This window comes from Bipolaris zeicola (assembly GCF_000523435.1).
Source record: "Bipolaris zeicola 26-R-13 unplaced genomic scaffold scaffold_160, whole genome shotgun sequence".
Taxonomy (NCBI): Eukaryota; Fungi; Ascomycota; class Dothideomycetes; order Pleosporales; family Pleosporaceae; genus Bipolaris; species Bipolaris zeicola.
Genome location: NW_006912209.1, coordinates 1 through 24,789, shown reverse-complemented (window position 1 = coordinate 24,789; position 24,789 = coordinate 1). Strand labels below are relative to the sequence as shown.

Genomic DNA, 24,789 nt, shown 5'->3' with positions numbered 1-24,789 from the left:
TCTAATATCTGTCTTCAATATACAAACCTTAGCAGGAAAGTATCACGATACTCTAGACAGTAGAGGCCAGCCCTCGGGGACCCGTCGGAGACTACTCGGGCCGGAGGCGCGACAGCCACAGAGATAGAGTATATATAGCCCTGCCAGAACCCTTAGGTATCCCCCCAAGGATTCGCTCTACTCGGTTTCAGCCACGTTTTCTCCACAGCAGGTTATTTAGTTTCTCCCCGCTTATGCCATAGCGGTAGCGTAGATGAATATTGCAATAATAGAAACTCACCCCCAATCTAATACCTAGAATAATATGCATAGGTTCCTTCTCGTGCGCAGCTAAAAGATATTTAAGGCGGTCTTTAACCTCCTCGGCTATATTAGAGCGCAATGTTGGACCTGGCACTCGTGTATCCATAGTACAGTTAAACAGCGCTTATTAAAATAGCATCTCCCGTTGCCGAATAAAGCCTAATACATTTTAGGAGGCCTGGCTTGATACATTCGCAATATAAGCAACATCGCCCACCAGGTCAGTATAACCTATACTTTAGGCTAGTACAATAGAAGTCAGGGTATCTATTAGCGGCGGACAAAAAGACAAAGACACATACAACTTTTTAGGACGTAGTTATAGGTCCTTATAAAGATTCGTATACTTTTAAGACGCTGATATATCTATGCCATATTCTAGAGATTCCGCAAGTAACTTATCAAGGATACGACCTTCTGGCAATGCGACTAAAGTATTAGTAGTCTTCTTCCTGGGACTCTCTATCTATAACAGGGTCCGTCAAGAGCGTTGTATCCGCACCCCTCTAGAGGATGCAGCTATTAGATTCGTTCTAAGGCTTTTTCGCTAAGTCAGCGAGGGTTGTAGAAGGCTTGAAGGCCCATAGTAAGCTTTCGAAATTTAGCAATAGTACTATGATATCATAGAAGTTACATACATACCTATCGTCTTATTTCATAACAATCGTCTAAGTGTTATTATAATGGTTTACGAAAGATAAGACGCTAATCGGATAGCCCACGCCCACACCTCCCACATCCACCGCGCCCGCAATCCCCGGTCCCACACCCCCCGGTACAGTTGTCGGTTGCAATAAATGGTACGTTGTCGGTTTTAAGTGCATCCCTTGTTGCGACGACACTTTGGTGTCTCACTCCCACCGTTTTTATAACCAGCATTTGGCTAATGAAGGAAAAAAAAAGCGGGTGATACGTGCTGGACTATTTCACAACTTTACGGTATTGGGCTCGATACGTTTTACAAATCGTAAGTTCCGCCTTGCGAAAGTTATTCAAATTGTGTTTTTCTTTTTCTTTTTTGGTCAGTTTGCTAAAGTCATTGGCGGATGTTTACAGGAATCCTGCTGTCCAGAACGATTGCGCGACGAATTTCTGGCCCGATTATGCGTATTGCGTTGGGATATCTACTTAGCTTTGCTTTCTGCGTGGGATTGTTGTTGAATGTAGCGGGGGTGTGTAAGGATTGTAGTCTTTTTTTTGTACGAGATATTAAGGTTTGGAGTGAGTATGCGGAGCAAAGGGAATGGTATACATCGCTACACTTAATTTGGGGAGAGGTGTAGTTTCCATTTACCCAGCTAAATATGAGTGTTAACAACCACGTCTTGTAATTACGCTACTTCACATATCCAGTGGAAGACGTGATAATAGCGACTTGGTTCGAGGTCGTTTCCATCAAATATCTTCACTACTACCAAGTTGACCAATCACGCTCCACCGCCTCCTGCCACGGCCCATTTGTCTCATTCTCCGTCTTCCCATGCGCCGTCTCATACATCTTTATACCCACAAACGATCCACCCGGACCCTCTGTATCGCTCTCCTGCATCGCGTGCAATGTGACCTGAACCGGCGGCAGGACTGCCGGTTCCCCCGCCTCTTCCGCGATCAGAGCATACTCTTCCTGCGGAATAGGGTCGAAGAAAACGCGGCGAACAGGCTGCTTATCCGTGCGCCAGTTGGGACCTTGGTAGTTGAACAGACGGCCATGGTGAAAGTTGCCGTAGGGGTCGTCGATGTAGCTTGGCACGAAGCCAGGGAGCCCTCCAGTACCAGTGCTGCCTGAAGCCTCGACTGCTTCGATTTGGCGTACGTAGTCGCCCCGGCTGCGCTTCTCCTCGCGATAATGAGTGATGCAGGCTGAGTCGGATGCAGAGTCTTCACTTGGAGCAGGGAGAAAGTATATCTCTAGACGAAAGGGATAGGGGTAGCTTTCCAGCGGGGTGCCGCATCTGATGGCAGATAGGAGCTCGTTTGGCTGGACATTTTCTGCATTCACGTCTTTGTGCGTAAAGTACATGGCGAAACTGTAGAGTGGTGGAAGCGGACATGTTTCTCTGCCTTCGAAAACTATCAATGCCTCCTTTCCCGTGTGGTCTGTGAATGGGAGGACGTGTGTCTTTATACGTTGGATGCGGCCTCGTGCGCCCATGCCCCCTCTGCCAACGAATCCGCCTCCACGTGCTGTCATGGCGGGCTTGAGTAGGATGAGAGTGGAGTCTACAGTTCTGATCTGAAGGAGGTAAGAGAAAGGGATATTATATAGTCCTCGTGGTTCCTGTAGCTGTGGTGTTGTGGTGATGGTGCTGGGATACTGTACGCGCTACGTTCTACGTACGTAGCTTTAGCTAGGCTCGCTAGCGACTCGTCCTGTGAGCAACTTGATTATCTGTATACCCTTACTAGAGTTCTAGCGTTTGTGTTGTATTAGGACCGTACAAGTAGCCTAATGATGAAACGTTGCAATATTGTTAAGGTTATCAGCATACTGGGGAAGATTGCTTTGCAAGTCGAAGTGAAGGGGCTTGTGCATTTAATATGTGCAAGCATTTCCACGACTAGTTTGAAGCCACTATCTAGTAATGTCTTCTCCTCAAGGACGATATTTGTCTGGCTTGGATCATCCCTTCTTGACTTACGGTAGTTTGTTAAGTTACAGTTTGTTCATTTGAGTTCTTTTTCTTGCCTTGTAAGACGTCATATTTTTTTTTCATATGCTAGCTTTATTGCAGCTAGAGCAAGTTCTTATGCGGGGGCTTACTTCTCTCATGGTCCCTGCGTTGTGGGGTATTTGCATCATTTGTATACCTCTCTGTACTTAGTTCCGACCCTGTGGAAAGTTTTCCCGTACCATGCTTACTGCCTGTGATTCTGCGCACAGACACGCTATGTTAGAGCATCGGTTATTCTACTGGGCTTCAACGGCTCCAACATACGGTAATATCTGGTACTACCCCGCATTCGGTAAAAATAGCCTAGTAGATTGTAAATTTGGTAAGTGTAGACATACCTTGTTGGTCTAGTATTGCGTAGCATAGGTAAGTGTAATGGCGCGTCTATTTGCTTGGATTATCATATGTCGTCGTCCTCTTGAGTTTCTCGTCCTATTAGTACTCTCTTACCACATGCTCCTTGTCTGTCAGCGCTTCTTCTTTCTTTCTTTCTTTCTTTCAGTAAAAACTATGAAGCGGCTTCTACGCTTAGCCCAGATATTTCCGGCACCCACGCTACGAAACTGCCGATTGTATAGCCAGCACGTTGTTTCACCGCATATCTCCCGAAAGTCACCGAGGGTTGGCATATACTTCATTGCGCTTCTCGCGTTGGCAAGCACGGCTTTCTACGCCGGTTCTCAATCACGGCCCATAGCGGGGGCAGCATCACAACAGGCGACGGTTACAAAGCAAAAACCTCTGTATGCGAGTCGAGCTGAGTTGGAAAAGGTGCGTCAAAATATCAAAAAGGCGCTCACAGAAACATATTGAGAATCAAGGCTATCGCAGAGTTGGAAAACGAATTGGGAAGTGATGCTATTACTACTGATGATGACGAACTGCGAAGGCATGGCTATTCTGAATGGTCTACGATCAACATTGAGCGCATGCCCGTTGCAATTGCGTACCCAAAGTCGACTGACCAGGTGTCGAAGATTGCAAAAGTTTGCGCACGCTTCAAGATTCCGATAGGTAAGGCACATCAAAGTGCTCGATTGCACAAGTGGAAGAAGCTGCTCTGACTTGCAACAATGTGTATAGTTCCCTACTCTGGCGGGTCTTCTGTTGAAGGCAACTTCTCTGCCCCGTACGGGGGTATTTGCATCGATTTCGCCAACATGGACAAGATAGTGGCCCTTCATGAACGCGATATGGACGTTGTGGTACAGCCAGGGATCGGGTGGATGGAGTTAAATCGGCAGCTTAAATCAAGTGGTCTTTTCTTCCCCGTAGATCCTGGGCCCAACGCGATGATCGGAGGGATGGTGGGCACAAGCTGCTCGGGTACAAACGCGGTCCGCTATGGCACAATGAAGGACAACGTCATCAACCTGACTGTTGTGTTGGCGGATGGCTCAATAATCAAGACGCGACACAGGCCGCGAAAGACTGCTGCGGGCTACAACCTGACCAGTTTCTTCGTTGGGAGCGAAGGCACGCTCGGCATCATCACAGAGGCCACGCTCAAGCTGGCCGCGATTCCAGCAGAGACCAAGGTGGGCCTTGCCACGTTTCCCTCGGTGCGCGACGCCAGCAATGCCGCCACAGCAATCCTTCGTGCAGGTATCCAGATGGGAGCCATGGAGATTATGGATGAGGTACAAATGGATGTGGTCAACCGCGCCGGAGGGACGGACAGGAAGTGGGAGGTGATGCCCACAATGCTGGTCAAGTTTATTGGCAGCTCGGGCCAGATCGCGGAGACGACGCGCCAGTTTAGCAAGATCGCAACTAGCAATGGCGGAGGCACGCTGCAGTTCGCCTCGACAGCCGAGGAGCAGGCGAGCCTCTGGGCGGCGCGCAAGCAGGCACTGTGGTCGATGCTGTCGCTGCGTGAGGGGGACGAGGAGGTGTGGACGACGGATGTGGCGGTGCCCATTTCACGGCTTCCTGAGCTCATTGACATGAGCAAAAAAGAGGTGGCGGCACTGGGGCTGTTTGCTGGCATCGTTGGCCATATTGGCGATGGCAACTTTCATGCGGCCATCTTGTTCGATGGGCGCAATGCGGAGCAGCGAGCGCGGGTGGCAGGATGCGCCCAACGCATGGTTGCGCGCGCGCTGGAGATGGAAGGCACATGCACGGGCGAACATGGCATCGGTATCGGCAAGAAAGGTTTCTTGAAAGCGGAGCTGGGCGCGGGCGGAATTGCCATGATGCAGAAGGTGAAGGAGTCGTTGGATCCACTCTGGATCATGAATCCGGGCAAGGTCTTTGACCATCCGCTGGAAGATATGCCAGTCGGGCACTGAAGACAGCGGAGGATTCTTGTTTACATCGGAATGAAAGAGCTCTGTACCAATCAGGACTCGTTCCTGGTGTTATAAAGTTTTTTTTGGTCTGCGATGTGAGTCGGTAGCAATCTCGAGAGCTATAGTAGTAGTAGTAGATAGTACTGGCTACTATAGTTGGCGTGATTCTGCTTATACTGGGGATTTCTAGGTCCAACCAACGCTGACTGGCCGGGTAGAATACGATTGCAGACGTGGTGTACTGCTGAGCCAGAATTCTCAACTTGCTCGTGTCCCAACTGTCCATGGATACAACACATGTCTCATTCCGTCCCAATTCGGTAGCAGAGTGCCGACATTAGACTCCGCTGGCACCCCGTCACGTGTGCGGGGATCTATCCACCTATCAGGCCTTATCAGACCCATCTTCAAAGCCCCCGTGAATTGTTTACCTAGTTACGTACTATACTCTTTCCTCAACACCCACCATGCACTTTCGTATGGCGAGGGTAGAGACCTGCCACATCGCATCTTGACTGCTACATATGTTCAAACACGCTCGGAGCAGAGGTACGTACGTCATGACGCCCGGGGTGCGACGCCGCAACTAACTGCCGCCCTGCAGATGGCTGCGGAGCCTGCCGGCAAAAAGTAAATCATCACCGCCGTCCGGTTTTGTCTTGTGCACAGAAAAGCTGATATTCAAACCCTCACAGCGCATCAAATGCGATGAGACCCGGCCTCACTGTCGGAACTGTCAAGGGCGCAATGTTCAGTGCCCCGGCTTCGCTCGCCAATTGCGATGGAAGACAGCGTCCCTCACTTCGGGAGCTGTCCGCAAGCACCCGCGCAAGTCGTCGACCATACAGCACTTATCGTCTGGCCCCTTGGAAGGCTTTATGAAAGCGACCGCTGGACCCCTGAGCCCGGATCCGTTTACCTCACAGCCCATGATCTTCGACCAAAGTTGGCGACAGAAGCCTACCATGCACGCCAACGCCCATGACAGCCCTTTCGGCCATGACCAGGCCTCATTGCATTCTCCGCCCGTCGCAAATGCCACTAGTCCTCAGATAAGCACCCTTGAATCGCGCTCCGCTGCCGTCAAGGAGGGCAAGCGACGGCATGAGACCAACGTCGCTTCACCCGCATCCCCGCTGGATACTCGTGTGTTGCAACAACCCGTCTCTCCGCAGAGTTCCACAATGTGCAGTGACTATTTACATCAGGCCGATATTGATTCCCCTGTGCAAATCCTATCATCAGATGACTCTTCTTCCCCTCACATGGCAGCGTCCAGCGCGTATGAGCTTTTTGAAGATATGTCGCCTTCCACACCAGCCTCTCCAGACACGAGGATAGATGGTGGAGGAAATCAGCACCCGACTCTGGTGCTTGATGCTATCGAATCTGCGCTTGGGCTAACATCTAGCGATACTTGGCTGTGTGGCACCGAGCAGCAATCTGCTGACGACCCGGACTTCCATATAGACGCTGCGGCAGCACAAGTTGGCCAGCAATGTGTCGATTCCGACAATCTAGTCTTGGCGAGTACATCGTGGCAGCGCAACATCTGGATAGATGCCGAAACCGAGAACAACTTGACGGTGCACTATTTTGATAACACCTGTCAGATAGTGTCGTGCTTCGACTCTCGTCAAAACCCTTTTCGCAAAGACATACCACGGATAATGCTCACCTGCGAATATCTGAACGACTGCATCAAAGCTCTGTCCGCAGCACACCTGGCCAATTCGATTCGCGACATGGACAATGTCACGTTACGATACCAAACCAAAGCAATACGAGGGCTCATGTCTGCTCTTCAAACGCTACAATTTCCAAGTCACCACAAAAGTAGCGATAATGGCCTGTCACGCATATCGGCCGCATTCGCACGATATCAAGCGCTATTGGTCGCCCTGCTACTTGCAAACAGCGCGGTAAGAAGAAACCATAATTTCAAGTACATGGCAACCTTTCAAGACTAACATATTTCAAGGCTTGGATTGATGCTTCTGCAATTGGTTTGACCCATCATCATGGCGCAAGACTGCTTTTCCAGGCATGGTTGTCCGACGAAGGAGTCCACGATACGTCAAAAAAGCCTGTCGCACTGGATCGTGAACAATCTTTCATCATAGGCGCCATGGTGCACCAGGAATGCCTGCTGTCCATCATTATCGATCAGCCTGTTGAATCACTGCAATACTTGCTCCGTTTTACCACGCTTGTCCAAGAACAAAGGGTATATCCCCATCCCTTCACAGGTATCAGTACTCCGTTGTTTGTCTATCTTGCTGAAAGCCTTGCACTTGTTAGGCAAAAGCGGAATTTGATGTCTCGGGAAGAACGGGGGTCTAATTTTGATTTGCAACTTTCCAAAAGAGTCAGGGAACTGTACATGCTCGTCCTAGCTCATCAACCTCCTTTGGTAACATCTGTGGATGACACTCAGGATTTAAACACGCCTCTCCCCCATCTGTTCGCCGTGGACGCGATGCTCCGCCTGGTAATTCTGTTGGAGCTCATACAAAGTTTTCCCGAAGTCATCATAGGTGATGCACCCACACGCCAAGTGAGGCAAACAAGCCTAGACCTCGCCATCGCAATACTGACTATCGCGTCCGACCTACCCGAACCATCTGGTGCGAACAACATGACATCCATCCCCCTTCTCTCCGCAGGTAGCGCACTACAGTCTGCCGAAAGCACTCCAAGGAACATCCATCAGGGTTACGACCTCAGCGCCAATAGCCTTGATGGGCTCCGTGGCCAAATAGCTGCTTTGATGCACCGTCCTGCTACCCTACAAATGTGGCGGGATCAAGTATCATGGCGCGTCGAGCGATTGCACTCTCGCGTCAGCGTAGCCCCCGTGAAACGGATAAGCGCAATCTTGGAAGCAGTCTGGCAGCAAGCAGACAAGGCGGCCAATTCCGACACATGTACATCAAGGAATATGGTCCACTGGATGGATGTTATGACTGAAGGACGACTTGAAACGTTGTTTGGGTAGGTGGGAAGTCTTTGTCAGCCCGCATATCATTGGGCCCAGGTCAGCATCGGAGCAGCGATGGGATCCTCTTTGTATTATTACCATAAATATTTGAATCAATATAGATACTAGATAGGCATATTTGAAGGGGCAGTCACACGACTACTACAACCTACCTCCCGCTCATCTCTGTGTGTGTGCATCAGCGAATCTAGGAAATGCTCAGCCCTGTACTGCATTATCAACCGATACGTAAAGCCGACAGGATAGACGCTCCGCATGTAGTTAGCAGTATCCCCACACCGGCTTGCAGATTCGCCAATCTACATACGGTGCAGCGGCTCTGGCTCCGTAGATTGCGGCAAAGTGGAGACGTGTAGCGCGGAATTGGGAACGGCCCCAAGACACCGCGCGGGCAGGCGGAAACTTTCCGCCTAGCCAAAGATACACAATATTGCCTTATCGGGGGAAATCCTCTCGCACAAGTGGATCCCAGAGATAAGTAGATTGACGTAGTTTGAAACCCTGTGTCATGAATGTATGACGGATGGTAGACGCTCTGCTCGTTGCGCGTGGCTAAGGTGGTTACTTCAAGGACATAGCCGGAATTCCTGTAGAGCTAGGTAGTCTGTTATGTTTTTCTAAATTTTACTATGTATCTGGCTCGAATACTTTGTGGTAGAACTGTTATGCAAAGATTATACGTATTGCTGGATTTTCGTAGCTCATGAATCCAGGCAAAATCAATTGTACCCATATCTACTACTATACAAAGGGGTACTACACAACTAGTGACCTATTCCAACGGCGTTTTTCAGAAAGCCTCTGCCTATTTATATTGCAACATCCAGCACCGCTGAGACACCTCGCTCAAGACTCTCCACCGCCTCATTCAGTGCTGCCTCAAATTCAGATACGTTGACCACGCGGGCGCCAAATATCTCTCCGTTACTTGCCGCCCTCGCTATGCCCGCATAGTCTGGACTCGGGGCGAAGGAAATATTCAGCTCCTCCTTGGTGGCTCTCGATGCAGGACCATCAGGATGCACTAGCAGCATAGATCTCCGTGGCGCGTTCCAGCCCAGATTGTTGAGAACAATCGTCAGAACGGGGATTTTGTAGCGCGCCGAGATCCAGTACACGCTCGAGGGAACACTGAACATGTATGACCCGTCGCCCACGATCTGCACTACAAATCTCTTCCGCTTCCCGGGGACCAAGGCATCTGCTGCGTCTGCTGCGAGCTTGACACCTAACGCGCCGCCGCCGCTCCACCCAAGGCCTCCGCCTCCGCAGTGAATCCACTGACCTGGAAGCGTGGCTCGGATTTGATCAGCAACTGCGATAGTATTTGTGATTGCCTCTACCGCGAAGATGGTGTCTTGAGGCAACTTTTGCCGTACAGTGGAGCAGATGTAATCAGTTGTGAGACTCCCATCGCCCGAGGGCTTCGCCCGCTCATCAAGCATGCGAATGCGTTCATTGTACGACTTCACGAGCGTCTCAGCCCTGCGCTCGACATCTCCAGTTGCGAGCTCCTTGGCCAGCGGACCACGCAGGTACTCTGTAATCTGCTCGAGAGCGACTTGCGTATCCACGCGATACCGCTGCTGCGCATCGATGTAGAACACCAGCATAGACTCCTTCAACGGATCAACATCGAGATGGAACACCTTTGCCGAGGCCTTGGGTTTGCACAGCTTGTTGATCCAGGGAACGTCGCAGTCGAGTATAAGGAAGACATCGGCGTTCTCGATTACGGAGTCCACGCCGTATTTCATCCCCAGCCACCCTGGGTGGTCCGCCGGAAAACACATATCGGAGCACCCTGTATCGAGCACGCGAAGGCCACGTAGGGTGTTGGCTAGGGACACTAAGGATTGCACCGCAGCGTGGTTACGCCCAGTGAAACCGACGATGACGAGGGGATCAGATGCGCTCACAAGGGCCTCAGCGATCTCTCGCACAGCATCCTGCGGTAGAGCCGCTGGCGCAATCGGCTTCCAGACTGCTGAGTTGATGCTATAGGGTTCGATAGTTTCCTCCATGACCTCCCTTGCTCCCATCAGATACGCAGGTCCCTGTGGATGGCTAGTCGCAAGCTGCAGCGCCCGCCGCACCATCTGCTTTACGTTTTTGCCTGTTTTGATCTCGCCCACGTACCGACAGTACTGTGCTACGATTTGCTTTTGGTCAGGTACGTCTTGTATCCAATGACTATTTTTTTTTTACCCCGTTAGCCCATATCCATTGCCAACAACAGTCGTTGAAGAAGTGAAGTAGGGGAGAAGAAACTCACATGAACTCCGTTCTCGACCCCAGCACCTCCCCTTCAATCGTATACGGCGATAACCCCGCAAATATCAACACAGGCGCCCGCCCCATGGCTGCGTTGTGCACAGCAGCTGCGAGCGCCAGCGTACCAACGTCCACATGTACGATTACGCACTGCGCTTCGCCACTTAGACGGGCGTAGCCGTCTGCCATGGATAGCGCGACCATTTCGTTCGGACATGTTATTATCTTTGGGAATTTGTCTGGGAGCTCCACCTGGCCCTTGACAATGGCTTCGAGGATGCTGGGGTGGTCGGAACCGAGGCTTACGAAGCAGTTCTTTACCCCGGCTTCAATTAGGGCTTCAAAGAAAGCGAAGGAGGTTGTATACCTATGGGGGGTTTGAGGTTAGAGAGGAGTGGGGTGGGGAGGTTGGTGGGGTGTACTGACATGGTGACTTGAGGTGCTGATCACAGGTCGAGGGCTTCAGTGTCGGCTCAGGAAAAAGACCTCATGGATCTTTATAAAGACTAAGGGAGTTCTTTTTGATACCCGATACTAGCAGATTAGGGTGTGGCCTGCCATTCTTCTCTGAGAAATAACAATCTGGTACGCTAGACGCGAAAGGGAAATAAAAAGTTCGAGTAAAGAAGGTTAGAATGGCCTGCTTGATGCATCCGAAGTGGGACTGCACATCACACGGATGCTTCTTAAGCGCGGGGCTTTGTTTGGCAGCTCTGATCGGTAACTTTTGTCGGCAGCTCGCCCAGGGATTTTGCTCTAGAAAGACTAGTAGCGTATTGTTCTTCACTAATTGAAACCGCACCCATGGCTGAAATGGAGAAGGGGCATTCTGAAGGCTCTGTCATGTGAGTAAGAAGAATGGCAGAAGGGGATATTTTTCATCACTTAATGAACGTATCTACAAGTCTCTTGTTACATATATGTCACATTCACACATGGGGCTAGTAGCAAATCCATAGTTCAACATTCATAGAAATCACAATTGTCCTCGCAGGATCAAAACTTAGATATCATTTCAAGTAAACGAGGCCACAGCACTCCGTCGAACTACAATGCAACCAAATCTTCCAGCTGTGGCCCTTGATAGTGTTTCCTTGCATGCAGGAACCAGTTTGCAACAATAAAGATGCCTATTACTGCAAGAACAGCTGGCGCGTAATCTAAGCATGTCAGAAATGTCCAATTCATATAAAGACCAGAATTATCAAACTCACTCATGTTCGACGCGGTCACTGGTCTGGCCGGGGGAAAGCAGTAAAAAACGAGGCAGAAAAGAGCAAAGGCAATGGTGAGGACGTTTGCGACCCAGCCAAAAGCACTCGGCAGTCCAAAGGTGCGGTTGGGCGGTAAGAAGCGTTTTGGTCGACCTGTCAACAACAATAGCGCTGCAGGAAATGCGAATGTGACAAGCTGGAGGATCAGGCCTGTGCCGATAAATGCGTTGAAGGCCGTTGAAGATCCGAGGTAGACACATCCAATAAGGAATGTCATTATCCCATTTGCACAGAGAGCCCATATGGGAACCTGCCATTGTTCGGCTATGAGGGAGATCTTCGAGGAGGCAATCAAGCCAGAGTCGCGGGCAAATGACCAGGTCAGGCGCGATGCAGTTTGCTGACACCCTGAGACGGCCATGTATCCAGCCGCATGTGTGAAGACCAAGAAAGCAGTTGCTGCAGCCTCAGATTTCATTGCCTGGCGCCAAAGTTCGAAAACAGGGAAGCTGGGCAAAATATTAGTAAGATTCATGTCTCTTCAGCTTGATGTGACGCCTTACCCAGTCTTTGTTGTTGCAACTGCGGTGAAGTCTTGGACGGCATACATGGATGCAACCGCCACTATGAAGGATGTAACGAATCCTATACCCCAGATCGACACAAGGGCTTTGGGGACGGCTGTTCGAGCATTACGAGCTTCCTCTGCTAGATGGATGGCTCCATCTATTCCAGCATACATGTAACCTGGAGTAAGAAGCCCAATAAAAAAGACTAGTCCTTTGTTGTCCCAACCGCTCAGATCAACGAATGTAACCCAAACGGCTTTACTCGATTGGAAATGGGGGGCTCGTGCCAATGAAGTGACTGTGGCGGCTATGAAGGCGGCGAGCGATAACGCAACTACATCGTGTAGAGTCAGTGCCATGGTAATCTCGTACATATTATTCGGAATACTTACAAATGACTTCAAACAGCCACATGGTTTTTCGGAGGCTGAATATGTTGTGTAGTAGGCATATCACGCATACAAACTGGTAGATTAGAAATACGTGCCACCGCTCGACCTCATAAGAGGGGTTGTACGTGATAACGAGAGCTAGTAATTGTTGCGGAAGGATGATGGCTACGCCGGCAGAAAGCGCTGCCCAGGCAAATATGTTGATCATACCGCATGCGTAGCTCTAAAGCATATCATGTCAGTATTTCGAATCAAACTCCAGACAAAAACATTTGTCAGAGGGCTCCTCTTACCGTAGCACGAGCGCACCACTTCGGAGCCACAACCGCTGTCCAATGGTACCTGTTCAAGTTTTCAGTGCTGTATCTGGACCGAAAGTTGCAAGGACGACAAAACTTACTGACCACCCGCTGAAGGATAAACACTGGCTAACTCTGCCAACGTATATATGACAAAGCCGTACATGATGAAGACGAACCAGAGTCCATAGAGAAGACCCGGCGATCCGCCATTTGCGACGTTGAACGCAAGTGTCGACAAAACGCCCACCCAACTGTTACAAATGCTCCAGCCTATCGATGCAATTTCGAGGGCAGTAATATCACGCCTGGTGGTTTCAGAGACATAGCCTTCCTGGTACGACTCTCTTCTCCCAAGTCCGCCTGTGTCACGATGTTCTGCGGTAAGCGACTGGTTTGACTGTTGAATCTGCAGCGAGGCCCACGTACGTACCGGATATGGATTCAGACTGCGTCAGCAGCTCCATTGGCTTGTCATCGGTACCAGACATGTGTCGTCTTTCACAGTCTCCGTTGCCCGCCATATTGAGTGATTCGCACAACTCTTAGTGCTGTCGGCGTGAAATGAATAGTAGACGCCCAGTTCAACCCTTTTGACCAAATCGAGGACGGGGGACAAGATACATGGGAAATTCTGGAGTTGCGTGGGCAGTAAGTACTAGTAGTATGGTGTAAGAAGCATAGTATATCGTATCAGTACGAACTGGGCCGCTTCAGCTGTAGCTTATCGCATTATCACAATGAACAACATCCGTCTTATCTTATTGGATCCACTCGATTCCGACAATCACTGTTGCCGCGCGTGCGAATCTGGGGAAATGTGGGGATGACAGGCAGGTGATCGCGCACGGACCCCGGATGCAATTACCGCATTGGGGTTGGCTGAGCAGTGGGGGAGGTGGCGTCTGCGGGTTCATGGGTTACAAGTCATGGCAGGGGGTCTGTGGCCGATGCGGCTCGTATTACCTTCTTGGTTGCATGGGGAACTTTTACGAGCCGATATAACTTGGGGCAAGATGGCTCCACCAATGACCACAGCTTTGATCGTTATACTACTACGTTTCTCGCAATTAGAATCATGTCGCACACGAAAGAAGGCCACAAGTACGACAAGTCGGGGATATCGAAGGGTCTGAGAACTGATGCTGTTGTTTCAAGCACATCTAATCCAAGGTAAATGAATGTTGTAAACAGCCCACTTTCTGCGAGGACTGCTTTGGTGAAAGATGGTGTTGAGACGTACCTTATGTAGTTCAACCGCTGACCGCTTCTACAGGGACAACTACGATGCCATTGTGATCGGAGGTGGATTCTGTGGTCTTGTTGCTGCTCGTAACCTGTCCTTGAACCGTGACCTGAAAGTACTGCTTCTGGAAGCTCGCGATCGCATTGGAGGCCGCACATGGACAGCGAAGGAATGGGGAGAAGACCTTGAAATGGGGGGCACATATGTGCATTGGTAACTACATGCCCTTGAGAAGATAACGTGTGACGCTAAGCTAATGAATCTTGTCAGGCATCAACCCCATTTCTACGCTGAAATGCATCGACACAGCCTGGAGAAGCACCTTAAGACCTCAGCTGGAACAACACACATGGAATACGTGTTATATAAGCCAGAAGGATCAAGCGTGCAAAAAATAGACGACGTCGTTGGATACAACGCGAAGCTCGCGAAAATCGCCGAGGAATTCTTCAGCATCGACGGCTTGACTCCACGCCAGGTGATGCCTTACCCACACGAACCTTTGCGACCTCAGCCATGGCATAAACACGACCACCTAAGCTGTCAAGACCGACTCAACCAGCTAGACTTGCCGCAATCTGACAAAGATCTTTTTGTCCCCCATACAAACTCCTTCGGCAGTTGCAATGCTCAAGACCTAGCGTGGACAGATGCGTTGCGATGGTATGCTGCTGGTGGCTATAGCCTCCCAACAATGTACGATGCAGTTGGTTGCTTTAAACTAGGTGGCGGAGGTACGACAAACATGTGCCGTCACATATTAGCAGAGTATCAAGGCGACAGGGTTTTCAACAAGGCGGTCAATTCCATCAAGCAGACCAAAGACTCGAAAAAGGTCATCGTTTCTTGTGCGGATGGATCTGCTTACAGCGCGAAACGGGTTGTTTGCACCATTCCACTCAACTGCTTGGGCGACATTACGTTTGAGCCTCCACTAGCACCTGCGAAGCAAAATGCAGTTCAAGACGGCCATATCAACACTGGCGAGAAGTATGTCGTCTCACTGGATGAGGTGCAAGGACATTGGTTCACAAACACTTCCGATTCTAAAGACAGTAGTTTCCTTTTCGGAATCAAGGATCACGATGGTATGTATATTTCCCCAACACAACCCCGAATTGCTTTGTAACTAACGAATGTAAGGCACACCATCAGCAAACCGACCGGGCACATATGTTCTAATGTTTGGCCAAAACGGAAAACTTCAAGACCCCACAAATAGCGATGAGATCATTTCTGAATTCAAAAAACTGCAGCCTAATGGCAATGTGCGGGGATACGTGTCGCACACGTGGTCGAACGATCCATATGCCAAAGGCGCGTGGTTCGCTGCTGGTCCTGGTTGGGCGACGAAACATGTAAAGGCGCTTCAGGAGCCCCATGGCCGTGTGTTCATGGCGAGCGCGGACTGGGCTCAGGGCTGGAGAGGTTTTATCGATGGTGCTATTGAGCAAGGTGCGAGGGCAGCTGTGATCACCAAGTTGGCGCTTGAACAGGAGAATGGGGTTGTGGATGCTAAGCTCTAGCCTGGAAGTAAATCGAGTCATTAAAAGCCTCTGGATACTACATAGTATAATATTCATAGATTGGGTCATGGACAACTGTTCAAACTTTCTTCCACAATGGTTACAACTGGAATAAGAAAAGAAGTTACATTGACGAACATTTAAGCTTAGTGCTCAATCGCTGTCACAATTGGAATTACTCGCGTAGATCGCGTGGTCATTGTATCTATCCTCATCCGACCTCGTCATAGAAAAGTCCGCGATTATACTCTTAACCCTATAAGCTGCGAAGCCACGGTGCAAAGTCACAGTGCAATGCATTGTGCTAGTACGGAACCCTGTCAGAATAAATCGCCGACGTACGCCTAGATCCCGGATATTGAAATTAGGAAAACACGCATACCATGCGGGGACAGCTTGGAGAACACGAAGTGATAGCGCATGGTTTCTGTGTCACGAGGGGCTTAGCCGTTGAACGAAGTTCCTTTAGATGAATGGAAAGTAATGCTGTTATGTGGCAACACCGGTACAGCCGGCGTTGACTTCCAGAAAGAAAAACATCTTATCAACATGATTTTTGTAACGTCGATACGCGCTTCCTTATCATATCACTCGGAACAGAACTCTTTTTAGAATCGACCTTATCAGTGTGTACGTGCCACTATCTTTCCAAGATAAAATCGGCTATTGTATGCAGTTGAGGTTCAAAGATGTGTTGTGTCATGTCATGGCTTAAGACATCACTAGCAAAAGATCTAAATCCAGCATAGTTCGTCGATGGAACCCCGCATGGTCATTTACATGGTATCCTGGACTTGTACATAGATAAAGTATGTCATTGTCATCTGGTATACAGATTGGCCAGCAACCCCGCAAATGTCGGCAAATCGGCCAGACAAAGTCTTGCGTTACCTCTTTGAGAAGATTTAGCCAGCAGGTACCACGTTTGGTCTAGTTGGGCCTCCCGTTCACGGAATGGAAGGTCACTTTGTGCGCTTAAAGGAGCGATATCTTTGCCATCTACGTACCTTGTTCTCAGTCCAGATTTGAACGAGATAACCAATCGGTTTGTTGGAGATTGCAAGAGTTGCGAATATGCCGGTCGAATTCAAGTCTGCGACTGAAAGGTACAAGCTCACTGACCAAGTGGACAAATATGTTTTCTTCGGTTAGTCCCCGTCTTCTTTTTATTTCATATACTGTTGAAGATGGATATTGATTTTTGAATTTGCCAGATGATATATTCAATTCAAAGGGAGAGACGACTCAAGACCCATTAGCTGGGATCTGGTTCCGCATTGAGAAGGGCCCGCCAATTGGTCCTGGTTTACACGGCTATGACGAGAGTGGCGTTGTGTACGAAGGTATGTGATCAAATCTTTTGGAAATCCTTTTCCAAATATTCGTGATCAATACTGCAGAATCTAACACTGTCAAGGCACCGTTACGCTGAAAGACGAGACCGGGATGGAGAAGAAATTGGGCCCTGGAGATAGCTTTTTTATTCATCGCGGCAGCAAGGTTTTGTTCTCTTCTGACGATTGCGGGGTATGTTTCAAGTGTGCGGCACGGCCTAAGGGAAAGTTGTGATTACTGGAGCAGTTGTGATTGCGAGCGGCGACGTCTACTTTTGGCCCAATCTTCAATCTGTTATCTTTCTTGTAGCAATTAAATATCCTACCTTTGAAGAGTTCTCTCTCGAGTAGCTACTTATATTTGTCATGATTTTTTGCCCCGTTTTCCGAGCATTCACGTTGACCAAATTGCAAGCTGCTATGGGATTATCTCGTATAGACGTCGCGGCTCAAGTATGCGTTCTAACTCGTTATCCAGTGTGAACAAGTAGATTGCAAGAACTCAACAAAATAGCATACCTGGCTAAGCAAATTCTGCTAAAAGAGTGCATAGTCTACTGCGGCGGGCACTTACTTCAAGTGAGCGACTATGGTAGATAAGCAACAGCAACCTGAGTGAAGATGTCACTTTCAAACATAAACACTTCAAATTCATTTCAAGGCTTCATTATAGCAACCATAGAGAATACATGTTCCGTCGTGCTACAAACGCGGCACAACAATTTTAACTGCCTTGACTGTAGTCCAATCCTCGAAAGCTTCCAAACCGCCATCTCTGCCAAAGCCACTTTGTTTATGTCCTGTTTTTATCAATGTCAGCAATAATTCCAGCTCCAAAAACGAAAAAAATAAATAAAGCGCTGCTTCTAAGCGACAAAATAAACATACCTCCGAACGGCATGTTAGCAGCCAACATGCCCCACGCATTGACGGTAACCTGGCCGCTCTCGAGGCGGTCCGCAACTCGATGCGCACGGGCAAGATCCCTTGTGAAAACAGCGGCGGACAAGCCGTACTCGGAATTGTTGGCTTTTTGAATGACATCTTCTTCGTTATGGAATTTGGCGATGGACTGTAAAGTGGAAAGCATTATGTGTCAGCGCACAATGCACACATCTTCTTCGCCTTCTCAAAAGAAAAAAAAGGTACTTACCGCTACTGGTCCGAAGATTTCTTCTCTCATAATAGGCGAATCTTCAGGCACATCGAAGAAGGCTGTATTTTCGATGGCATTACTATTTCCGATTCGCTTACCGCCATGCAACAATGGCGTACCGTTCGCCTTCGCGCTTTCAATATATGATGAGACTTTCTCCCGCTGCTGGTCGCTAATAAGAGGTCCTTTGTTAGTTTCCGGAGCCATGGGATCACCAGGCGCAGCACTCTTGCATCGTTCAGAGAAAGCCTTCAGAAATTTCTCATAGACGGTGTCCTGGACGTAAATTCGGGATCCAGCGGCGCAAATTTCGCCCTCGCCCGCGGTGATTGCAATTGCAGCCCATGTCACAGCCTCTTCAAAGTTAGCATCGTCGAATATGATTGTTGGGCTCTTTCCTCCGAGCTCGAGAGACACTTTTTTAAGGTTGCTCTCTGCTGAGGCTTTCAAGATGGCGCGTCCAGTAAGGGTAGAGCCAGTGAAAGCGATCTTGCGAATTTTCATGTGGTGGGCCAAAGCAGAGCCGGCCGTGGACCCAAGACCTGGTATGATGTTGATGACACCGGGTGGGAATCCAGCTTCAGCAATCAGCTTGGCCAGATGCAGAGCTGATAGGGGTGCCAACTCAGGCGGTTTAATGATTAGCGTGTTCCCAGCTGCTATGCAAGGAGCAATCTTCCAACAAGTGAGCATCCTACAATCATCAATATCTCGTAGAATTTTGGAAGATACTGCACATCAACTTACAGGGGAGTGTTCCAAGGCACAATAGCTGCTGTAACTCCGTAGGGTTCTCGGCGCGTATACGAGAAGCCCCCCCTTTCTCCCCCTTGATCCCAATCTGCACTTCGTCCGTCTATCTTATCAGCCCAGCCAGCGAAATGCCTGATCCATTCGCAAGCCATTGGCCCGAGCTGACCACTTGTTGTCGCTAGTAGTGCTCCGACATCGTTGCCTTCGAGGATGCCAAAGATTTCGAGATCGCGTTCGATCAAATCAGCAAGTTTCAGTAGAAGCTGTCTTCTCTTCGCTGCTGCAATCTGCCTCCATATTCCCTGATATGCGCGGTAGGACGAGGCGACCGCAGCGTCAACATCTGCTGGTGTAGCTCCTGAGATAACACCAATAGTTTCTCTGGAATACGCGTTCTTGATGTCGAGTGTATGGCCTTCGAGGGATGGAATGAATGTATTATCAATGAAAAGACCCGTAGAAACTGAGACTTGTTTGCCCTCCGGACCTCGGATAGTCAATGTTGATGCCGCCATGTTGATGTAATTTTCATACAGTTCTTCTTGACGCCTGAATTAAGTCGCCATGAATGGGAATTTAAATATGATATCTGGTCTCATAGGTCTAATTCGCCCATATTACACCGCACAGCCAAGCCTGCAAGATGATGTGAGGCAGGTCCTGACTAAAACTGCCTAAACAGGAATAGCCAGGCTATATGTGCCTGAAACGGAATGGTCCAAGCTTAATCGGCGCGAGTTTGGAATACTAGCGCATGCCGCATGCTAGGACTGCAGCAATCAGGGCTTAGTCATCAGGGCTACACATACGTGCCATATGTTCACTTTCTTCTAGATTAGATGGTTGTGCCATGCGCGAATCGTCTTAGCGTGCAGTGAGCTCTGGAGCGGTTGTAGGCCGATCCACAAGAGCTGGCTATACATAAGAGGATGGATGAGACGCTTGTTCTGCACTTGCTTTGTCCTGCCGGATCCTACTTCAATTCTTCTATTCTGTCCATCTCTGGAGAAATATAAGCGGACCAATTCGATCAACCACAACGCACACGCCATGGCTCTGGATCGTCTAAAGCAGGCAGCGAGCCACGTGACGGGCATTGGCCGTGCTCCACATCCGCTCGATCCTTTGATCGAGACGGAAATTGAGTATGCCGTTGCCATTATCAAGAGAGAGCACAGCCATATTGCCTTCAATGCAATTACCCTGTATGAGCCACCCAAGGCGGTCATGCTGAAGTGGGTCAAAGACCCGGAGCACACTCCTCGCCCGAACAGAGTCGCGGACGTTGTTTGCATCGGGAAGGGCAGCAAGGTGTTTGATGGTCTCGTAGACCTGACAGATGGCAAGATACTCAAATGGGAAGAGACGCCGGGTGTTCAGCCTTTGGTTAGAACCCTATCGAGAAACCCTTTCATCGGCGGCACTGACCGTGATTAGATTACTATGGAGGATCTTCAGATGGTTGAGTCGGTTATCCGGAAAGATCCAAAAGTCATTGAGCAATGTGGTATCATTGGTATCCCACCAGAGGACATGCATAAGGTTTATTGCGACCGTGAGTACTCCGTGCTGCACGTCTCTTGCTGATCCGAATTGCTAATGATTACCAGCTTGGACTATCGGCTATGACGAACGATTCGGTTCGAACATCCGACTTCAACAAGCTTTGATGTACTATCGTCCACACCCAGACGACAGTCAATACACCTATCCGTTGGATTTCACACCAATTTATAATGCCGACACGCAGGAGATTATACATATAGACGTTCCACCTATTCGCCGGCCATTGAATAAAGCCCCACCAAACAACTACCATGCTGCGGCAATTGAGAAAGAAGGTGGCTTCCGTACAGACTTGAAGCCGATCAACGTCACGCAGCCTGAGGGCGTCTCATTTTCACTCGATGGCAGAGTTATTAGCTGGCAGAACTGGAAACTACATGTAGGCTTCAATTACCGCGAAGGCCTTGTTCTCTCAAATATCACGTTCAATGACCAGGGTACTGAACGCGATACTTTCTGGAGATTATCTCTCGCTGAAATGGTGGTTCCGTACGGAAATCCAGAGCATCCTCATCAACGAAAACACGCCTTCGACTTAGGAGAATATGGTGGGGGATATATGACAAATTCTCTCAGCCTTGGCTGCGACTGTAAGGGAGCCATCCATTATATGGACGCAGCGTTTGTGAACAAAGCTGGTGCTGCTAGCACTATCAAGAATGCCATCTGTATCCACGAAGAAGATGCAGGCATTCTCTTCAAACACACCGACTTCCGCGACAAATCCGTCATAGTGACGCGTGCCCGCAAGCTAGTTCTTTCTCACATCTTTACAGCCGCAAATTACGAGTACTGCGTGTACTGGTGAGTTAGATCTTAGTCCTGAGGCTGGAAGTAGACTTCTGTTGACATCTTTAGGATCCTACATCAAGACGGTACCATTCAGCTGGAAATCAAACTCACTGGCATTTTGAACACATTCCCCTGTAACGAAGACGAAGATCTCCATGGCTGGGGCACACAAGTCTATCCAGGCGTTAACGCGCACAACCATCAGCATCTCTTTTGTATGCGTATCGACCCTAATATTGATGGCCCTAACAACACTGTCTACATGGTCGACGCTGCGCGTGGCTCTGGCGAAGTTGGCTCTCAAGAAAACAAGTACGGCAATGCTTTCTACGCGCTTAAGACGAAGCTAGCAACGCCTGAGCAGGCCGCCACTGACTACAATGGCGCTACAAGTCGCACATGGGAAATGTGCAATGAGAGCAAGATCAATCCCTATTCTAAGAAGCCCGTTTCCTATAAGCTTGTTAGCCGCGAAGTCCCCGAGCTGCTTCCGAAGCCAGGCGGTCTCGTCTGGAAGCGTGCCGGCTTCGCACGACACGCCGTGCACGTCACCAAATACGATGATGGACAGCTGCATCCGGCAGGACGCCATGTTCCACAAACCTCCGGCGAAGTCTCTCAGGGAGTTCCACAGTGGATCGCGGCCAATCCTACCGTCGATATCACCAACACTGATGTCGTGTTGTGGCATACCTTTGGTATCACGCATTTCCCTTCGCCTGAGGACTTTCCTGTGATGCCTGCAGAGCCAATGACGTTGTTGCTGCGGCCGAGGAATTTTTTCACAAGAAATCCGTGTCTCGATGTGCCACCGAGTTACTGCAGTGTGCCAAGTGGCGTGAAGCAGGGAGGTGCGCTGGTGGACAAGTTGAGCAAAATGGCGTTTGGCGGAGATCAGAGTGGGACAAAAGGGTGCTGTCAGAAGTAGCACCACATCGCCAAAGCGAGAACAGCGGCAATCAAACCGACCGTCAAGGTCGTGTAACTTACGGCCGAATGGGACTACTTGTTCAACAACCGGAATGAATAGAGTAAGCTAGGATGCAGGATAGGTAGTGGGCTACAGACATTCGCAACGTCGTGAAACAGTAACTGGATTTCCCTATCACGAGCAGAGATGATTGGCATTACTGACGAGCGTGCGATATCTGATAGTTAGAAAAATCTCTTCGACATATGGATGAACACGCCTTCTTTCCTTACAAAATAACGAGAAGGCTGGAGGCCCAGGAACGTCTGCTCTAGAAGGTGATGATTACCGCGGCGCATTAATCACGGAACTAACATCGCACCAAGACACTGGCATCGGAGTCATGCGAGCGAACAAACGCGGGGATGGGGCTGGCAACCATGGGATCGCCGGATGGACGCTTTCCGTTCTCAGGTTTCCCTCTGGTACATTCCACCTCACACCTTCGAGCAACAACCGTCGAATCTATGCTGCAGCTAAGCCGTGATACACACAGTCAGGAAGAATGATGACCATCGTCTCGAACAAGGGCATGCGCGAGAAGCGGGGATATGTTTGCGATACTTGTGGGAAAGCGTATAAGAGGAGCGAGCACTGTATCCGCCATCAACGCAGTCACACCAACGAAAAGCCATTCAAGTGCAAATTCTGCCATCGCCGTTATGCGCGAAAAGATCTCGTCGTTCGTCATGAGAAAACTCTCCACAACCTCGTCACCCGCCCGCAACCCTCCGTCAATGATCGCAGTCATTCCATAGCCTCGTCAGTGATTGAAGAGTCACTAGTAACTATGGCGGCATGTGAAGGCCCAACAGATGCGCATGACGAGACTGATGCCAACGAGTCTCTGCCAAATGACTCCATAGCCGTCGTTCCATCAGACAGGGCTAGCTCAACGACGTCGGCAACGTCCTGCGCTTCCCTTCCAGTCGACCAAACATCGACGTACGCCTCAACTAGCGATATACCCCTTTACTTGGAACAAACACATGATATTCACTTGATTCCCTTCAAATTTGCGTCTCCAAAACACATTGCGCTGCCTCTTGAAGGCCGTGGAACAGCGTCTGTCAATGATGTTCGTTCGGTAGATGGGAGGACAAGCCATTTTGACTTCACTGAGCCCTTCACCAGCTTTCCGCTTGATTTAATGCTACTCGTAGAAGCGGATTGTTCTCCTACTTCTGGAGATTTGCTGTCCCTCCATTCGTGCATTCAAGATAACAGCAACCCAATCCATGCTGATATGTTCGGTGAGGGACTGACACCGCCATACACTATTCAGGATGAGCAAAGGTGCACCAACGCGCTGAATCGTCCATCCCCAAACGATACATTCAGAGGCCTTCCCAGCATAACCAAAGCTCCTCATTGCAAATCACATTGTCCACAAATAAATGACACGCATCGGACTAATCTACTGTATACGGTACGAACTCGCTGCAGGGATAATGGGAGCCACTCTTGTAAATTTCCCACCCCTTCTGCGTTGAGTCGGTATATGCGAACATTTTTTGATTCATTTTGCGTACATCTGCCTTTCATACACATTTCGACATTGGACTGAGATAAGACTCCTTTTTCCCTTCTTTTAATAATGTGTGCTATCGGGGCACTCATGGGACTTGAGCAAGACGTGGCAACTATGCTTTCTGCACAAGTTGAGGAGCTTGTGCAAGCGGACGAGCAAGACTCCCTCGATTGTCACAGACTGGATCGATATGAATACATCATGCCACCTTCAGAACAGACTGAGCGAACATCTCACGCACATCCCATATGGCTACTGCAAACGAAGCTGCTCCTCATTTGGTTTAGGGCGTCCTGTGGAAACCCTTATGTCGTCACAGATGCACTAAAGGAATTTGGATTTTTAGTAAACGTGAGTATTCACTGTCCCATGCAGGTTTCAATACCACTGACAATGAAAGCAGGCCTATTGGGACAGAATGTCCGACGTTCGGGCCGATCCGCACTTCGATAAACACCGGATATCCCCCTACTCTGACTGGCATTCATGGTGTCAGTTTGAACTTACGAAGAGATACGGATAGATATTTCAATATGCCCTTATCTTACCAAGCAAGAGTTATACTTACTTAAGTAGGCTCTTGCACTCCATATTCATACTAAGTAATCTGTTGACCGCTGCATATGGAGCTACGCCTGGTTACCTCTGTAGAAGCACCAAGTCAAAACGCTAGAATAGGAGTTGTGAACTGTACTAGCAAAAATAATTAAAAAATTATTCATCACCCATATTTATGACAGTTTTACACCCGTCTTTAAAAACCCATCACAATCTGACAAAGGTAGCCTCCGCCCGCTATAATAGCACCCCAGCAGAACGAGAGAGTTACTCATTAAAACTTGAGAGGAAGACTCACTAAAAGTGAACGAGAGAGATACTCATTAAAACTAGAGAGAG

The 24,789-nt window shown here is 49.3% G+C and overlaps 12 protein-coding genes across 12 annotated transcripts; 7 read left to right on the top strand and 5 right to left on the bottom strand.

Annotated features, from left to right (window-relative positions):
- Window positions 1-187: 187 nt before the first annotated feature.
- On the bottom strand, window positions 188-427 carry COCCADRAFT_103714 (uncharacterized protein; the record flags this gene model as incomplete). Its single annotated transcript, XM_007716982.1, has 1 exon — window positions 188-427. A coding segment is annotated over one exon (240 nt), but the record flags the coding sequence as incomplete, so codon positions are not given.
- Window positions 428-1,714: 1,287 nt separating this feature from the next.
- COCCADRAFT_28594 (uncharacterized protein) lies at window positions 1,715-2,494 on the bottom strand (the record flags this gene model as incomplete). Its single annotated transcript, XM_007716969.1, has 1 exon — window positions 1,715-2,494. One exon carries the CDS (start codon window positions 2,492-2,494, stop codon window positions 1,715-1,717), a length of 780 nt encoding a protein of 259 aa, XP_007715159.1.
- A 991-nt stretch (window positions 2,495-3,485) lies between these two features.
- Window positions 3,486-5,269, top strand: COCCADRAFT_39256 (uncharacterized protein; the record flags this gene model as incomplete). The annotated part of the gene is made up of 3 exons (XM_007716981.1): window positions 3,486-3,746; window positions 3,797-3,989; window positions 4,059-5,269. The coding sequence occupies 3 exons, from the start codon at window positions 3,486-3,488 to the stop codon at window positions 5,267-5,269; spliced, it is 1,665 nt and encodes a 554-aa protein (XP_007715171.1).
- A 597-nt stretch (window positions 5,270-5,866) lies between these two features.
- Window positions 5,867-8,267, top strand: COCCADRAFT_103708 (uncharacterized protein; the record flags this gene model as incomplete). Its single annotated transcript, XM_007716980.1, has 4 exons — window positions 5,867-5,899; window positions 5,965-6,613; window positions 6,758-7,191; window positions 7,251-8,267. Coding segments are annotated over 4 exons (2,133 nt in total), but the record flags the coding sequence as incomplete, so codon positions are not given.
- An 812-nt stretch (window positions 8,268-9,079) lies between these two features.
- Window positions 9,080-10,972, bottom strand: COCCADRAFT_103671 (uncharacterized protein; the record flags this gene model as incomplete). The annotated part of the gene is made up of 3 exons (XM_007716979.1): window positions 9,080-10,463; window positions 10,546-10,882; window positions 10,912-10,972. The coding sequence occupies 3 exons, from the start codon at window positions 10,970-10,972 to the stop codon at window positions 9,080-9,082; spliced, it is 1,782 nt and encodes a 593-aa protein (XP_007715169.1).
- Window positions 10,973-11,591: 619 nt separating this feature from the next.
- Window positions 11,592-13,509, bottom strand: COCCADRAFT_103666 (uncharacterized protein; the record flags this gene model as incomplete). Its single annotated transcript, XM_007716978.1, has 7 exons — window positions 11,592-11,704; window positions 11,759-12,267; window positions 12,322-12,661; window positions 12,720-12,942; window positions 13,013-13,061; window positions 13,120-13,381; window positions 13,452-13,509. 7 exons carry the CDS (start codon window positions 13,507-13,509, stop codon window positions 11,592-11,594), a joined length of 1,554 nt encoding a protein of 517 aa, XP_007715168.1.
- A 587-nt stretch (window positions 13,510-14,096) lies between these two features.
- Window positions 14,097-15,790, top strand: COCCADRAFT_28590 (uncharacterized protein; the record flags this gene model as incomplete). Its single annotated transcript, XM_007716968.1, has 4 exons — window positions 14,097-14,191; window positions 14,295-14,477; window positions 14,535-15,352; window positions 15,408-15,790. The coding sequence occupies 4 exons, from the start codon at window positions 14,097-14,099 to the stop codon at window positions 15,788-15,790; spliced, it is 1,479 nt and encodes a 492-aa protein (XP_007715158.1).
- Window positions 15,791-16,864: 1,074 nt separating this feature from the next.
- On the top strand, window positions 16,865-17,359 carry COCCADRAFT_103706 (uncharacterized protein; the record flags this gene model as incomplete). The annotated part of the gene is made up of 3 exons (XM_007716977.1): window positions 16,865-16,937; window positions 17,005-17,133; window positions 17,208-17,359. 3 exons carry the CDS (start codon window positions 16,865-16,867, stop codon window positions 17,357-17,359), a joined length of 354 nt encoding a protein of 117 aa, XP_007715167.1.
- Window positions 17,360-17,826: 467 nt separating this feature from the next.
- On the bottom strand, window positions 17,827-19,548 carry COCCADRAFT_103662 (uncharacterized protein; the record flags this gene model as incomplete). The annotated part of the gene is made up of 4 exons (XM_007716976.1): window positions 17,827-17,924; window positions 18,013-18,196; window positions 18,278-18,974; window positions 19,028-19,548. 4 exons carry the CDS (start codon window positions 19,546-19,548, stop codon window positions 17,827-17,829), a joined length of 1,500 nt encoding a protein of 499 aa, XP_007715166.1.
- A 535-nt stretch (window positions 19,549-20,083) lies between these two features.
- COCCADRAFT_103700 (uncharacterized protein) lies at window positions 20,084-22,319 on the top strand (the record flags this gene model as incomplete). The annotated part of the gene is made up of 4 exons (XM_007716975.1): window positions 20,084-20,419; window positions 20,471-20,588; window positions 20,644-21,403; window positions 21,458-22,319. 4 exons carry the CDS (start codon window positions 20,084-20,086, stop codon window positions 22,317-22,319), a joined length of 2,076 nt encoding a protein of 691 aa, XP_007715165.1.
- Window positions 22,320-22,893: 574 nt separating this feature from the next.
- Window positions 22,894-23,124, top strand: COCCADRAFT_103669 (uncharacterized protein; the record flags this gene model as incomplete). Its single annotated transcript, XM_007716974.1, has 1 exon — window positions 22,894-23,124. A coding segment is annotated over one exon (231 nt), but the record flags the coding sequence as incomplete, so codon positions are not given.
- Window positions 23,125-23,958: 834 nt separating this feature from the next.
- On the top strand, window positions 23,959-24,415 carry COCCADRAFT_28586 (uncharacterized protein; the record flags this gene model as incomplete). Its single annotated transcript, XM_007716967.1, has 2 exons — window positions 23,959-24,243; window positions 24,296-24,415. The coding sequence occupies 2 exons, from the start codon at window positions 23,959-23,961 to the stop codon at window positions 24,413-24,415; spliced, it is 405 nt and encodes a 134-aa protein (XP_007715157.1).
- Between the last annotated feature and the right edge of the window lie 374 nt (window positions 24,416-24,789).